General features: G+C 41.4%; 1 protein-coding gene across 3 annotated transcripts in view; it reads right to left on the reverse strand.

Annotated features, from left to right (window-relative positions):
• Positions 1-18,038, reverse strand: part of LOC121620335 (myosin-10-like) — a 57,198-nt gene that overhangs the window by 34,789 nt on the left and 4,371 nt on the right. For all 3 annotated transcript variants that reach the window (XM_041956350.1, XM_041956352.1, XM_041956351.1), the window contains exon 3: positions 13,748-13,904. In XM_041956350.1, the coding sequence (XP_041812284.1) occupies positions 13,748-13,904 (157 nt within the window). The remainder of the gene's footprint in view (positions 1-13,747; positions 13,905-18,038) is intronic.

An 18,038-nucleotide genomic window follows, 5' to 3' on the forward strand; every position in this document is an offset into this window, starting at 1 on the left:
TGAAGTCAAGAAGAAGGCAGGTTAAAGGTGGAATGAACGCACTATACATTTCATTTGTATTGACAGTGCACAGTGTCTATAAATTACCAATTAATAATCTATGAAGAAATCTTCAGCTCAAATTTATTAAAACATGTGTAAATGTGATGGTATCTGCCTTGAGGCAATTAAAATCTGCCAAAAACTAGCTATTTGATTCACTGTTAAAGGGCTAATCAATCAATTACAAGCATTACGTCGGACAAGTCACAAGAGACAAAATGAAACCAGAACAGTCAAAGTCTTAGCAGCAGAGGTTGAGATATTAAAAATGCTGGATCCTACATTCCCGTAATGCAACTCACTAGCATCTTTCATAACACCTGCTGCGTAAATTATCACGTCTTTCACCCACACAAGTCCAGACTGAAATGCAGGCATTCGATTAAAAAAGCCCGAGCCACTATCTGGGTTATTTTTTTTTAAACTTTGTAAAACTCCCTTCTAAGACATGTTTGGACAGAAAGCAGAGTAGTGATTACAGATGATGCCTCAGATCATTTGCGTATGTTGGACTGCTGAATTGTCTGTGTTGAAGATTTTTGATTTGCCCCAAACAGCTAATGCACCATCAGTATAGATTTTAGTTAAGCTAGGCAGAAACTGGCGTGCTGTGTGTGTATGGGAGTGTGACTGCGTGTTTGTGTAACGGCTCAGCCTCCAGCTGATCTCAAAAACTAACCAGAACTTCAGTTCATTCTGTTTTTTATTTCCGTTTAGGAAAGCTTCAGTTTATCAGTTTAGGGATACAACCACAGTATTAATAGATAATTTGGCACACAGATCAAACTCTTTTGAATTACTACTACAGTGTACTTTTCTGTACATGTGGTACATATGGCCATTTGCAACTGCTGAGTGACTAAACAGTTCAACTGTGATTTCACTGTAATGCTGTTGAACCAGCTGCCAGTTAGGCATTCACAGGCATTCATGAGCCTCTGAACTGAAGGGCAGACAGTCCCACTGAGCTGACTGGCCATTTGCGACCAGTTGGTGTGTGTATGTGTGTGTGTGTGTGTGTGTGTGTTTGTGTGCTGGAATTCAGATGCCCCTGGTTTCCCTCCCTACCAGCACTGGGGCCTCTTGGGTGTGCAGCAGGCGTTGTTTTCAGCAGGCTGGTGGGGAAATGAGAGGCAGGTGACGTGGAGGTTATGTCTGTTTTTACAGTTATTATCTTGTGTGTTTTATTATCAGCCACAAATAATACAGGGACCCTCTGTGACGATTAGTAACAAAGACATCAAAAGTAACAATGTAGACTACGCAGGGGAGATGCATCATTCTCACACCATCAGCAAATGACCAAATGGGTGGCGACCGTCCTGTAATCCCACTGTCACTGTGTCTGTGCATCTGGCACAAGTGAATATTCCCAGGATAGCCAGACGAGGAGAGAGGGTGTGGTGGGAAGGGACAGATAGGAGAATGATTAAGGGAAAATGGAGATAGCAAAAGGAAAGACCATAGTGGCACATGGGAGTCAGAAAAAGCTATAAATAACACCATGTCGCTCGCAGATGAAATCCTAAGTGTTGTTCGGTACTTCTGATTCAGTTTCGGGATAGTGATGACAGTTGGCAGCTGAGATCACAGACAGAAATAGATTGTCATCATGGGTTAGGGACTGTCCCCACCCTCTCAGAAATGGCAGCAGGGTGTGAGGGACCATCTGAGTGAGTGTGTGAGGGTAGAAAGAGGCATCCAACACACACACACGCACATATATACACGCATATGCACACACGCAGTGAGGATGGTATTCTCATCTTTTACAACTTGAACTTCCTCTCTTCAAGCAGCTGTTTAATGCAGGTCACCTGTATTTTGATAACATCTACAGAAATGCAGACCTAGAGAAATGCAGAGATGAAGTACAGCTCATTCCTGCTGTGATACAGCTACAGGGATGTGATCAACTATAAGAGAAGGAATTGTGAGCTAGATTCTTAGTAACGATATTCACTTTATGTAATCCATTAGAGACTCTCTCTGTCTTAATAGCAATTCTGCACATTTATAATCATTTACAACGCCCATTCCAAAAAGTTTGGACACTGTGTGAACAACTGAGCCTTTCCAGGATGCTCCTTTCATACCCAATCATGATACTATCACCTGTTACCAATCAACCTGTTTACCTGTGGAATGATCCAAACAGGTGTTTTTGGAGTGTTCCATAACTTTCTCTTTCGTCTCTCATTTGTCTTTTGTTGCTCCTGTCCCAACTTGTTTGAAATGTGTTGCTGCATCAAATTCAGAATAAGCAGATATTTACAAAAATAAATGAAACAAACATTAAATATATGGTCTTTGTACTGTTTGAGGGCTGTACAATAAATGTTTAGTAGTAAAAATTGATATGCATGCGGTGGTTTTATGAGGCAGAAACGCAGTGTGATGTCATACCAAATTTTCACTGCATTACCTGATCATTATAACAACCAACCTCAGCCTCGTCACCCCACCCACTTGAGCTCACCCACTTCATTTGAAGCCAAGAAAAATGGTCTCAGCTCAAATAAAAGTTGTCTGTGTTATCACTGGCTTTGATCCATCGTGAAAATTAAGCCCATACATACACACTGACACACATGTACACAGAAGTACTAATTTGATTTATAGAGAGGGTTCCATGGGTTAGCAGCCTTTAGCTTTTCTTCATTAGACAGGGCCACTTTAAAGGAACAGGTTGATAATATGGCAGATTTGATCATTCAGTTTTTGGCGAAGAGTTAGAGAAGAAAATCAATAAGTTACATATCTGCCCCTTATACATAAAGATGTATAAGGGGCAGCAAATTTCTTCTTCACCCTTCAGTTTTTTAACAGTGTATACAAACAATATATGATACGTCAATTAGCGAATATTACAAGTGCTGGCCATAGATTTATACATGAGCTGACATGTTTCATACATGTCATACAGGACACAAAGCGTGGTATTGATCTTCTCATCTAGCTCTCTCCCAGGAAGAGAATAAGCATTTTTTCCCCAAAAAATGTTGAACTATTCCTTTAATTTTACACAGACAGAAAAAGACAAGATGACAAGAGTTGAGCCACAAAACAGACGACCACACATTTCCAAATAGGACTCAATCACAAGCTTATGAGGTAAAAAAAACAAACAAAAAAAAAACCCATTAGGTCTAGTATGCTCTGCTTCATGTCAAAGTATGTTGTTTAAATTGCAAGGTGATGATGGCTAACTTTGGTAAGAGTAATGGAATTTAAGAGTTTCAACAATATATTTAAGAATAGTGTCAAAGACATTTGGACGTTAGAGTCTTTTGTTTCTCAGCCACATGTCCTGTGGGCTTGTGTTTGGCTCAAAAGGCTTGTGTTATACTGTCTGAGCTGTGCTCCACAGAGAGCATTCAGACAGGCTTTTGGAGTTTTTCCCTTTTCAAGTCCCACAAAGCACATTTTTCAAATGCTTCTGACGCAGGGGTGAAATGAGAAAAGTCTGGAAGGGAAAACGAGGGGTATCGAGACAGAACAATAGAGATAGAGAGGTGTAGAGAGGTGCTGGGCTGGTGTGGTAAACATTCTTGGGATAATTAGAAGAGTCTTTGAAATCTAATAGGCCTATTCCCCTGCATTAACCGTAGTTCATGTCTGCTGCCCTGAAAATATGTGCCAGCTATATGGCAGCATAGCAGAGAGACAACATATGAATGCTGGCGGTGGAATGGATATCCATGGCTCAAATTCCCAGTCGGGAGCCAGTGAGTGGGACTGTAACATCTGGTGAGGGTGGGAGTGAAAGCATCTTGGATAGAGTTGTACTACCTGTAGCTCGTGCTTGTTGTAGCAGGAGAGCAACAAGCATAAATAACAGAAAGCAAGCGACAACCAACTACATACAAACACAGAGAGAGCAATGTAGAAAAGAGAGAGACATGGCAACAGTGAGAGTCAATGTACCTTTTGGTTCACCGAGCACAGTGGTCATTCCAGACAAAGCTTCAACAAGTACTCAAAAATACTAATGTTCTCATCTCCCACGACAGTGAAGGAGTGTGAGGTCTATTCTCTGCTTCTGATATACTCGGCTAAACAAACTTTAATTACATTGCAGTCTTAAACTCATTAGCAATAATTACTTCAAATAAACACAATTTTGTTGTCTTTACCTAACCTACCAAAGTCATATAGAAAATCATTCTGAACAGAGTGACTCTGACTTTCATTATACTTCATTTATATTTTGTTGCTATTGCATTGTTACTGCTTTCTCTGTGGTTTAAGTTTATCTCAGTTCATCACAGCGTTAAAGTTTTCCAGCCAATGATCCAAATTAGGTTTTTGTCAAAAGACCAAAGATGATGAAACAACTTGTCTCTCTTCCTTTGTGTGAGCCAAGGCAATATTACATAACTGCACAGTGTGTGATATACTATGATCCAGAGTGCATGCCTCCTATGTGCAGCCTATAACTGCAGGAAGATTTGTACATGTGTGCCATCAACTTGTTAAAATGAACTCCCTTTGGCAGATTTAAGGTATTATAAAATACAATGAAAGCAGTAAATAAAGAATAAGCAGAGAAAACAGTAGGACTCCACTCTGGTTTTCCACTATTTTTTATCACGTCTGTCTGGAAACAAATCTGTGAAGCATCATGGACAACTTGTGGTTTGCCTGCTGCTGTCACATTTCATCATGTCCATCCATTGTCCATGCCTGTCACTGTCAACAAGGATTACCTGTTAAGTGTCCCATGAAAATACAATTCACATCATCACTATTGCTGCTCAAAGGTCACTGATAGATTTTAGACACTTCTCTAGCATTGATTATCACCTAAGTAGTCATATATACAAGACAGTGGACGTCTGGAACTGCACTATGAGTGTTCCACATGCATGATTTGGTTCATGTTAACAAGGGGAAGACTAATCAGTTGGCTGGTTAATTGGAGTGATGTCTGGCATTCTGAGATAATTGTCAGTGCCCGATGTCTGTGCTCGCCAGGTTGATCAAACAGAAAATGTTGTCAGACACGTTGGAGACAATGCACACTTTTAATTTTCTAATGTTTGTACGTTCAAGTGAATAAAACATTGGTGTTAAGGGGAGGGTGTTCGGTTCATTTTGCTTTGAGCCATCAGCTGGTAACTAACCTGTTAATTTTACACTGAGGAGCATGCTAGACTGCATCGCCCAGTCAATCATGACCTGGAAGATTTCAGTGTCCCAGACAAGGGAGAAATTCCAGTCAAATGTCTGTTTATGGACCCTATTTCCAAATGTTTTTGCATCTAAGTGACTAATGGGGAGAACAATTTTTGAAATTGATCCAGTATTGAGTGAGAGCACAGCAGCCAGCAGCCGCGAAACGGTGAAATAAACTCTTAATTCACCAAACTGGTGGACAACAGAGAAAAACAGCATATAGCTAGAATATTTTCACATCTAACTCCAGAATTATTCACTGGACTTCACGACTGGAGAGACTTATAAATATTAGACTGTTCCTGGAAAAAAAAAAGGTAATTACCAGTTTTTCTTCAATGCACTTAGTCACAGTAGCTCTCAATGGCATAACATACTCGGGTCTCAGGTACGGAACTAGCTCTCCAAATCCCTCCCCCTCTACCGTGGTGACTGGCAGCATATGGGTCTTAATCATACAGGACACGAAATGGGTGATGTCCTGTATGACTAGTGCATCACACTTTGTGTGTATGCAAATTAACTTATAGACCAACATGTATAACCAGTTAAAAATATTCTTGGGTGGTTAACCAGTTAACAGTTTACCACTGACATCCATAATGTTCTATAAATGTTCATTATGTATTTATGAAAGGAAACAAGGAAATATCTATCTATCAAATCTATCATCAGATAAATGCTGCTGTTAAGTTTAGATTACAATTATTTGCTGATACATTTCTTTTTTCTTAAATACATGTACTGCAGAAAGAGTGCAGATCAACTGCAAAAAGAGAATGCAGACAATGACATTAGTGTTCAAGAAATATTAATTGAAGTTCGGCAATTGTGTCTCATTTATGATTATTATTAAGCTGCTGTACTTTTGAACTGTTTATTAGTTGCAAAAAACAACATGATACCAGCATTGTATATTGGCTACCCTGCTTTCTAAATATAAGCATCGGTCATTGAAAAACCCATGTCAGTCGACCACTAATGCTAAAGAGCGTAAGTGCTGCACAACAGCACGCTTACCAAGAGTGTAAAATTAGCCTTGTGCTGTTGGGTGTTGCCTTTAGGCCAATGAAAGGGGAGAGAAAACAGTTGCGGGAGATGTGGCAGAGAGTATTTGGCAATGTAATCGATTGCAGATGGCAGCCATCGGGTGGCTTGTTTGGTCCACAGTGGTTCTTTGTGATGGCTAGGCCTGCCATAATCCAACAGGACAAGGCTGTTTTCGTGTGCGTTTATGCTGGCACCTCTTATATCACAGTACTAAGCTCTGCAGCCCCACAGGAATCCAGACACACAAGGGGGAGCAGGGGTCCAGTCACACAGAGGAAACTGTATCAGTGTGAGGCTGTGTGCCAGTCTATGACTGAATAAAATAATATTATAATAATAACTTTATTTGTATAGCTTTTTTCATACAGAAAGAAATGTAGCACAAAGTGCTTTACATATAAAGATAAAGATAAAGATAAAGAAGAACCCCTGCCCACACACACCCACACACAAGAGCACACAAACTCACACAATCAACACTCACATTACATCATGATGAACTAAGTACTGAGGAAACATCATCTTGAATTAAAAAGAAATGAAATGAGGAAACACAGAGATAAATTTGAAATGTTAAAATAAAAACAAATAAAACTGAACAATTTAATTATAGGCCAGACAAAAAGATGGGTCTTAAGTTGCTTTGAAAATTATTAATATTACATGTCGCCCTCAGGTATTCAGGCAGCCCATTCCATAAAACTAACTTTGGGTACAGTTAAAACGCCACTACCAGAACACCTGAGGGCTCTGCTGGGTTCATATGGTAAAAGCAAGTTAAATAAATATGAAGAAGCAAGACCATTAAGAGCTTTATAAACCAATAAAAGGATTTTAAAATAAATTCTAAAAGGCACAGGAAGCCAATGCAGAGACTTTAAAAATGGTGTGAGCTCTCTTTCTGGTCTTTGTCAACATTCAAGCAGCTGAGTTTTGTAGTAATTGTAGTAATTGTAATTGGAAAATTTTAGGCGGACCAGAAAGAAGATCATTGCAGTAATCATCCTGCAAGCATAAAAAAGTGTGTCTGCATTGGCTTGAGAGAGAAACTGGCGGACTTAGAAGAGACGGCTTGTAGTTTGCTAGCCAGTTTCTGTCTCTGGTCTCCTGTACCAATAGCTAAAACTTGAGTTTTGTCCTGGTTGAGCTGTAGAAAGTTCTCTGCCATCCAGGATTTAATGTCTGAAATACAGTTATAAAGGACATCAAGTGGTCTTGTGTCATCAGGAGACACAGCGATATAAAGTTGTTTGTCATCTGCATAGCTGTTGATGCCGTGCCTCCTGATGACATTTCCAAGTGGTAGCATGTATAGGTTAAAAAGGGTTGGACCTAAAATTGACCCCTGGGGGACATAGAATTTCCTGTCTGTGAGATATGATTTGAACCAGTTAAAATGACAATTAAATTACAGATTCTATTTAAAATAATGGTATGATCTACTGTGTCAAACACTCAAATCTAAAAGCACTAAGACAGACAGCATTTTTGTGTCCTTGATATATTTCAGCAGTGTTTGTTGAATTCATAAAATCATTTAATTGGTTAAAAACAAGTTTTTCTAAAATCTTACTTGAAAATGGCAAGTTGGAAACAGGTCGGTAGTTCTCTGGTAATGATACATGCAAATTGTTCTTCTTCAAGAGTGGCTTAACTTTTAAGCTGTCTTAAAAGCAGTGGGGAAAACACCAGTCTGTAGTGAATGATTAATGATGGTCAGCAGATCATCTTTTAAAAACCTATATCATACTATATAATAAACTCAATTGGAAAAGGGTGACAAGAGTGCGACGCTTGTGTGACTAATACAAGTGAAACTAGGTCACAACTAGGTGGCAGTGACAACTAGAGGTGAAACAAAATAAAATTGCCTTGAAAATAAAAAAAAGTTGTATGATTTGCAATCTTGGATGAGGACTAGACTTTGGTGAATGTGTTCAGTTTATAAATGAATAAATACCATCAGTTGCTTGTTAACAAGAGTGAGCAACACCCACAGTAGCTGCTTTTCTGCCTGGCCTCCAGTGGGCTGTAAGGTTGTGGGTGTCAGTGAGAGGGCAGTGACAGTATCAGTCAGGTAACCCTATCTGTCATGCTGAGGCTCCTGGTATCAATGCTATGTGTCTCTCATGACAACACTATCCAAGAACGAGGGGAATACATGACAGAGACCTTAAATCATCATCACTCGGTTGTACGACTCTGACACACAGAGACCACTATGGGTCAGGAGCTGGCTTCATGGAAGCTAAGAGTGCCGACTATTGACTACACATGTGTCAACACACACAAAGTCAAACAGATTAGTTTAAATATGCAGCAGGTGGACTGTGGTTAACCAGGATGAGTTTCACCTTCATGGTGAATACTCTAATCAACTTATTCAGAAGCGGTGGGTGACATAGATTTAGTCTTCTTAATATTCATACTTATCCTGTGATTTCAGCTAAGCCTCTGCAATACACCAACCTGTAATATCTGAAAACATGTTCAGGTTTCTTTCCAACAAATAGTCATAAAGTGTGCATATGCATGACAACTGACACACAACAGCTTTCCCAATGTTCCCCTGTCCAGGTTAGGTAGGAAAAGCTTCGGGGAGGAACATAAATCAGAAATGAGGTATGACCCCCAACAGAAATATGATTTTATCCTGGATGAACTCCACAGCTGCCTTCACGGATGCATCTGCAGAGTATGTTTGCAGTACACTCATGCAAACATGCTGTTTAAACAGACTTCCCCATTTGTCTAAAAGTCATCTCTTCAATGTACAGCTAGTAAAGACAACCCGTCTGAAGACCAGCAAATAGTCTCTAACACACACACACGCACACAAACTCCTTACTCCCATTGACCCTCTGCACCTGTCTTGTCACTCAGGCCCTGGGTGTGCCCTCAACCAGGCCTTCTCTCCAGCTCTCACTGCCCCAACAAGAGGCCTCATTTCCCAAGGAAGGGCTCTGTGGCTCCAGGCCTCCCCTTCCGCACGCACGCACAGACACTCACACACACACACAGCACCCTGATCCCAGCCCCCTTCAGACTGCACAAAGCCCCCATTGTGAGGCACAATGCCGGCCACCCCCTCAGCCTTTCCCCTGTACCCTCTGCTCCCTCTTGCTTTTGCCTGACTCCCTCATTCTCTGCTTTTCGCTCTCCTCTGCCTTCTTTCCTCTCTACTCTCTCCTCTTTATTCTTAGATCTCCACTACCAATCCTGATGATCGTGTCTCTATAGGGGTCTGCCCTCTTTTATCGTAGCTCAGCCCTTTCCTCCACTATCCCCTTCAACATTAAGGCCTTCAACATACCCTCATCTCTCCCCCTTGTCTCTCAAAGCCTCTGTATTCAAAAACATTTTTCACTTCTCTGACAGTTGTTTTACCTCATATATCCCCTGGTTCTACTCTGCTTGATTAGAAACAGTTCATATCTACAAGTGTCTGTAGTTCATGTGAGACAGTACTCATGACTACAGTGCCATTAGTGTAATTTGAAGATATGTTTTGAACAAAGGTCTGGCAATTTATAACCATTAAACACTTCCTTTGCTGTGGGAACATTTGTCTGCTCTGTGACATGCTTTGGCACTGGTTCCATAGTTTATTTGACAGTGTTTATCTCTTCCAAAAAAAAACAAACAAACAAAAAAAAGGTTAGTGAAATAGCTCCCAACACTGTTCTCAGACTGCAGCACAGCGTTGCGAGCAAATACGAGTAATTTTTACTGGATATACACGTCTCATTTAATAATGTCCACACCACATAAAGGACCTTGCACATTATCGTGGTAGCAAGTGCAAGTTGTATGCCGTAAATTCATCAATACAATATGTTGTATGTAAGAAAAACTATATAACTAGTACATGTAAATCTAAAACAATACAGCAACCAATGACATGACACTGTCGACCAGTTAAAGGTGCCAGCATGTTGAGGAGAGGTCAGCCTTCACACAAGTGAAACATGCCTAACTAAGTGTTTTGCTTGTGCACAGCTTTGCAAGTGATTCCACCCCATCACATTTGTTTCAAAGTGAATTAAGCAGCTTTAACTTTGACCATGGGGTGGAGTTGCAAGACTGGCACGGATCTAAAGAAATCCTACAGTAGTATGTCATTTTCCAATATCTCTTTGCCAAGCTGCAAACCAAATTCTGTCAATTAAATATTTCCTTGCCTGTTGGAAAAGCATATAAACATGCATTTATGCATATACTTTAACATGTTTGGTGTTTTTCGAAGAGGGGTCTACTGCTAAACAGTGCATGTGGTATATGCAGAGCTATCTGTGGCATTCACCTGAGAAAACAAAAACTAGCTCTATTATGGCAATGTGGTTTCTTGAGTAAGCTGAGCTGCAGTAACACTACTGTATAATGCAGTTGCCACCTTGGCGTTGTCAGTTAACCATGGCAACCCTTCCTATAACCTGACAGGAGAAGGTGGACATTCCACACATTTGTCCTCCTGTTTTTCCTGATCAAAGGAGTGGAAGGAAAGAAACAAAGCAAACTGAGCCACCACAAATCTTCCAGCAGGGCTGTGGTTTGTATTTTTCATGTTAAGTGAAAGGCGACCAAACTGCCTTCAAGGATGTGGGGAATTTTCCTCCTCAGCGTCTTCCAAGCCAGAACATTCTGGTTGAAAGAACGAAAAAAAGAAAGGAGAAGACTGAACAAACTAGCAAACAAAGCAGAGAAAAGGGTAGTTACTGAGGGAAGAAAGAAAGCAATTATAAAACAGTAGGAGATCCTAAAGAGTTTGCAATAGCTTTCGAGTGTTAAAAGACACAGCTTTTCTCACCCAGAACAAGAAATTAGCCATTTGAAACAGACTGAAGGAGATTCAGTCAATAACACAAACAAAAGTCCCTCATTGCTGCCAGCTCAAATACTGTCACTTGCCAAATATGACACCTCTATTTGAGATCCTGGGGGAAGGATATTTTGGTCGCACACACAGATACACACACAGGTATCCATGGTGATGCACCCTTGCTCAGGAGCACAGCAGTGGGTAATGGGCTGCTCGGACAACTTCGACAACTTGACGATGACTCAGCTTGTAGAATTTAGCACAGCATGGTATAGAAAGCTGGGAAAGCAATGACCTCATTCCGAGGGCTGCTTTGCTTCCCTCCCCTCCACCTCTGTGAGGGACAGCAGTCCAAAAGAATGAACGCCGCTGACAGGGAGAAGGGGGTCAGAGAGAAGAATGGTGGCACAAGAGAGGTGTCCCATATCTAGACAAACATCTCGCATAGCGATAATAGCATCTGTGGTGTGTGTGTGTGAGACTGTTTGTGTGCTTGTGGTTCTGACTGAGTAAAGCTATATTTAATGTGTGGAACATATGGCAAGTGCAACAAAGGGGATGCAAACAGGAATGAAGTCACTTGAGAAGGCTTAGGGAACATTAGCCTCATATAATGAAATATTGTTTTCCAGAACTTTGGGACTCTAATCTTCATGAGACACACTTTAAGGTTCTGAACCAAACACTGAAAATTGATGGGCCATGTTCTGGCCAGAGCTCCAGTCAAAGTCTCAGCTGTGTGGAGCTCCAGCCCGCTGAGACCAGAGCCCAGAACATAGCCTGAGGATATGTAATGACAGGGAGCCTCCAGCACATCAGTCAGACACACAACCCTTGAGCTTTACAGCTGCAGCTGTGGAGGTCAACCAGATCATCAGTGGCAATGTCACATCAAGGATAATTGTATTTTGGGACAAATAAAAAATAAAAGGCAAGGGAAATGGCAGCAAACATGCCATTTACAGAATCAAATCCTTTAGATCTGACACAAAAGGGAGAAAGTAATGCTGTTGTTTCGCAGTTTGACACTGATGGCACACAGCAGAAAGGCTATCGCTGTCTAAACACTGATAGACGGTGATAAAGGTTCTGCTTATCACAGCGGTTCTTCTACATCAGAGATTCAAAAACAATTAGTCAGACCCAAAGTGGGTCACAGACAAGCTTCTTGTGGCTCTTTACTTTGCCAGTGTGCTCACATGTTCAAATCTTGACATGCACACACAGTAAGATGCAGACTAAGCTGCACAACTTTTCTCCAATATACTTCATGCTTTGGGCTATCTTGCTTTCATCGGGGTGGATGACTTGACATGGGCTTAAAATATAAACTGCAAACAAGCTAAAATTTTGAGTATGCAGCAACTGTGGTCATGGCATGAACCAGCTGAACAGTGAGCGTGCAGGATGAAGACAACTCTCCAGGATCAGTGCAGCAGGTCCAGTTAATAACAACCTGAAGACTGATGCTGGTAGCTCCTCCTCTCTCTTTCTCTATATATCTCTTTTTTCACAGGGCAGAATCTTGAGCAGGCAAGCTTCTCACCATGCATGCTATTAGGAGCTCAGAAATCTCTGACCCTCCCCACTTGCAGCATGTTACTCTTATCTGAAACACAGAGAGAGGCTACTGTCCGTCTGTGCTGGCAGTGAGCTGATATACTGTAGAAACCAAATAGAGACCACCACAATTAACAGCAAATCCACAAGGAAAAATGTTTTATTTAGTTTAGCTGTTGAATAATTCAGAAACAGTCCTTTGATATTTAAAACGAATAATTCATAGCTATCTCAGCATTATAATTTTCTCTAAAAGGTTCATGAGCAAATGCTAAATCTACCCCTCTCAAGTGATGACATCACTATGAATTTAACATGTGTCTGATTTGAACTTGTGCTTGGAAAAAAAAAGTTGCAGAGGTTCAAAAAAGAAACAAGTTCATGGTTTGGAGAAATAGCAGCAGACAGAGCCAGGAAGTTACATAAGCATAGCATATCACTTGCCAATAATATTGAAAACAAGCTTAGAGTATGAACAATGCAACTTAATACTTCAATCCTAAATCCTTTGCCCAGTGTTTACATTGTTGTCGATGATGCTGAACAGCCTCTTAATGCCACAAAATTACAACTTCACAACATGACAATAGTGATACAGCTGGAAAACCTGCCAGGTAGTTAGTCTTCTGCTTGACCACCTACCCTCCCCCAAATGACAGCAGAAGTTTCAGACATAATCAGTGATGTCACATCTTCTCTGACCTTGTGACCTTTCACACACTTCACATACTTTCTTCACACACTAATCTCCTGGGCTATGCAGCCAAGCCCCATGCTGCCTGCAAGTGATCTAAAAGTCCCTGCAAAAAGGGAACACACTTGCATAAAAAACAACCCACCTCAGTTTCCAGCTTAACTGCACCTAACGCTACCAGAGTGCACAATGTTGCTTGGCAGTTGAAAGTCAATATGTGTCTATCTGCCTGGAGATGATGACAACTGATAAAATACTAAACAACTCTACAACTCCATCAAGTAGCATTGAAAAACACGAAAACATTTTCATTGACCTGTCAATGAAGAGCAGTAAGGCTAGTATGGAGCTTTACAAAAGTAAATTAAAATGGTCAGTATGAGGAAAACAAATGTCTGTCATACCTTGAAGCATGCAGCGGTATGCTGACTCAGAGATGGCATAGATGTGTGGAGGCATCTCGTGCCTCTTCTTCCCTCTGTACATCTCAATGATGTTCTCTGAATAGATGGGCAGGTTCTTGTACGGGTTGATTACCACACAGAACAGGCCAGAGTATGTCTGTAATTAAACACACCAAACAGACAAACATGGGAAATTAATGAACAGTAAGGAACAAATAGAGGCTGCAGCTCAACATCTGAATCACTGTATTTTCAAGAAATATAAATATAAATCCAACATATTGGAAGTGGATATAAAGAGAAGATGTGCAACATCAATGTCTCTTACATTAAAACACAGCATGGGAGTTTCTAGGGTAATAAATCATCAAGCCTGCATTCAATTAGTGCAGCAGGACCTGTCATCACCCACTTTTTAGGAGCTTACATCATTACAGCAGGCATGCAACACAGTGATAGACACAGGGCAGACTGACTAAATGAAACACTGAACAGACTGTCGTCTCTTGTGAAGCAAGAAAAGGCCCTGATAGTCCTGATAAGGGTCTTCAAATCAAACTGTCCAACATATAAATATTATTAAGACTCGTGTTGCAGCAAGTAGCTTGCACTGCAAACATTTAGCCTACTTTGTGAGTTGTGGTGTTGCATTTGGCTGTGTAATTAGCCCGAAGATCTCTCCCCAGAGAGTGTGTGCGGTATGAATGCTTCTCAGCTATGCTGCAGGCTGAAACGACCAGCAGCAAGGCAGCCAGGAGTGAGTGAGAGGCCCTGACGGGGCAATGGCTCTCTCTTATTCTGCAGATGTTATAAGGGCTTTGCATTTCAACTATAGATGACAGAGAAAGAGCTGCTTACCAGCAGTATTATCACTGGCATGTTAGGCTGATCCTAGTGGCCTACGCAAATGCACAACCTCTACCCCCCTCTCTAGCTACCCACATACAATACATACATCCTTACTGAACATGAACCTTAACCACAGTTAAATGTTGACACATATATGGACCTTAAATCTTTAAGACGAGAAGAGAGGCATAACAAGACTGATGTAGATGTAGAGCTAAAACTGGAAGTCAGACAGGCAATTAATAATAAATCAGCAATTGCTCAATAGACAAATCATAAACTCAACCCCACATGGATTTAACCCCCAACAGTGAGACACATATCACATCCACACACATGCTTCGTGGATGTCACGAAGCAGTCAGGTCTGTGTGGTTGGAGGCTCTGGGGATCAGAGGCAGCTGGCACCCTGCTGGCTTCAAGGTCAGAGCGACAGACATGTTTGTTTGTTCTGTCTCCTTCTGGGAATATACGTGCGTTCTACTGTGACTTTCTGTTTACAAGTAACACTTGCATTACCAAACCAAAAAATTAGGAGCATTGGGAAGGAAAAAATAGAAACAGGATCTGTAATATGTTTTGTGATGAAGTTGAAATTCTATTCAGGAGCAGTCCCAGCATGGCCATTGGAGTTCATAAAAGAGCATATGTTCTCCACAGAGTGCAGTATGTAATGACTGACAGTGGCTCCGTTTTAAAGAACCTTAATTGTTTCCAGAGCTGTTCATTCTGCTATCCTCTGTACTCCTGCTGTCAATGAATAGAAACATGACATAATGCAGGAAGCCAATAACCAAAGATGTAATATTTAGAAAAACTATGTCCTACAGGGATCTTTTCATATCAAAGCATCAAACACTGTGACATCTGCTTCATAATTAAAACTGCAGCCAAGGCCGAGTGAGGCACCATGCCGTGAGTGACTCAGCAGCAATAGGTTCACAGAGGGGCCCCCAGAGAGCAGACCAGAGCCGTTACGTAACAGCTCAGTTCGGGCCCTCAGTCAGCAGCACTGAGCAACTGATGGCGTGTACTGCTGATACAGAACCAAAAAAAAAAAATAGGAAGGTGGAAAAAAAAGACAGTGGGGAAGAAGAGTGAGGCAGACAGAAACGAAGAGTGGTGCAATGATCCAGCTGACGGGGCTCCCTCAGGTCCAATCCAGTTGAGAAGCAGAGGTGTAACAAACAGTGAACCGTGTTCTCAGCCTTCCTGTAAATTGCTCCCAACCTGAGGGGAGGAGAGAGCTCGGGGAAAGAGAGAGAGAGAGAAAGAGAGACAGAGAAAGAGAGAGAGAGAGAGGCAGGGGCCTGCTGAAATTCTAACTCTCCACTCTCGTTTTCGAGTCTAATGAAAAATTAATTCCCCCTTATCTGAAAACTGGAGCTGCTATATATAGGCAGTCTGTTCTGTTCTTCTCGGTTCTGCAACATGCAGCAGTGAGGTAGCTGGCAGGGCTGCAGAGAGATACCTGGAGTATAGGGCCAACATGGACAGTCCCAGGCAGCTGAAGGGTTAAATGGAGCATTGCAATTTGCTGCATCATGTCTCTATATGCATGTTATATTTGGTTAAGAATGAACAGAGCACTTAAAAGGCAGTCTCCTCTTAAACAGAGTTGAAATGGTGCATCAGTGTGTGCTTGGGAACCACAATCTGACCTCTCAAAATAACAACAGTGGCTGAATTTGACTGTGGCTTTTATCTAAAGTTAGAGGTCCCATACTAATGCCCCAATCTCTGTGACCAATTCAACAAAAATGCCTCAAAACCAAAAAGAAGCCAGGAGTACTTTTGGCATGCTTGTTATTGCACTCTAGGACTTATTGTGCAAAATCTTGCAGGATCATTGCCGTACCAATTAACTCCTATGGTTGCCAGCTAGCAGAGCATATAGCTAACTCAACACTGTCTAACAAACCAATACGTCTGGCCCAGTCCAGGAAAGAGAAGGTGATATTTCCACTGTGAAATCGGATCCAGGGAAGGGGATGCCGTGGCCTAGTAACAGCTGAGCAACACACAGCTAACAGCAGACACAACAGCCGACCCCATCTGCCATCTCTGATCAGTCAGACAGCCTGCCTACATGGATAGGCTGGAGAGGGCACTCTGGGTGCAGTGACAGCCTAGGTGCCATTGATCTGTGTTGAGTATACAGTACTTGACCATTCCCTTGGCAGCACTTGGCTTTAGTGATTTCATAACAAAGCTTGCTAATACTTCAGACTAGGCTTTTGAAATATGATCAATATTCTGACATGTATGGTATGAAATCACAATGACACCCTCTGCTTTTCTGCAGCTTTCAGAAGTTGGAAGTTCTTGCTGACTGAATTGAAGAGCAGAGTAGGAATTGTCTTAAAAATTATACTGCAGGCTATTAATAAGGCAGTATATACATATATACTCACAAATTCATGCCTCTGTCAAAATTTTGGTGACATGAAAAGCAGACATAATATCAAAGGTACACATGAGGGCCCTGTTAATATCCCACAGAAAGAGACACTACACGTGACGTTAATGCAAACATCTCCATGGGATATTAGAAGGAGCATGACTGTGCATTTTTGTTTCCATGTGTTTTCCTATGCTGCCGTACCTGTTGCCCTGCAGTGGATCCAGCATTAGAAAACAGAACAAGATTTGAGTAGGAAAATGGGACAAGTTTAGCTTGCATACATGCAGCATCTGAATCACAGAAATATTCAAAAAGCAAGAAAAAGTGAGGATGTAAGGAATAAGATGAGGTCAAGATGCAAGAAAGACAGATAGACACAAAGTCTATGCCATTGTTGTCCTGGACCAGTGAGGCAGAGAAGAGGAGAGAAGCCGAGAGAGAGTGTGGGAAAGGGAGTAGAGCTGGTGAAGACAGGACGGACACTGAGCAGAAGCAGAGCTGAAGTGGGCGGCAGGAGACAGACAGACGGACGATCTTTTTGCCATGAAAGAATGCTGAGGCTTTCTGACAGCTGAGGCTTATCTAAAGACACAAAGGCCTGCTTGTACTGTAGCCTCACTAGTGTGGTGTAGCCTAGTGTGTAGAATTGTGGTTAGCCTGTGACTCACCACCTCACAGATAGCAAGCTGCTACAATAAATTAGTTGGCCAAACAGGTTGACTGATTTCACACAGATGAAGCCTTTGGATGGGCATAGGAGACATGAATCCCCCATAGACCTAAGACCATATTACAGAAACTTCCTATCTTAAGTCATAAGATAGGAAGAGTTCAAAATAGGATTTTTCTCAATTTGGTGTTTAAGAAGCAAATGCAAAGTAACTTTTCAAATCCTTTTATCTTACTTCATCCCATCTTGTCTGAGGTTAGGAAATCCTAAATACTCAATCCAACATTGCTTATTGACCTTTATGTCTGTTACCTAGCAACCAATTTTACTTTTCTCATCTTTCCAAACTAAACAACTTTGTAACCCTT

The sequence above is a fragment of the Chelmon rostratus genome, chromosome 17 (assembly GCF_017976325.1).
Source record: "Chelmon rostratus isolate fCheRos1 chromosome 17, fCheRos1.pri, whole genome shotgun sequence".
Classification (NCBI taxonomy): Eukaryota; Metazoa; Chordata; class Actinopteri; order Chaetodontiformes; family Chaetodontidae; genus Chelmon; species Chelmon rostratus.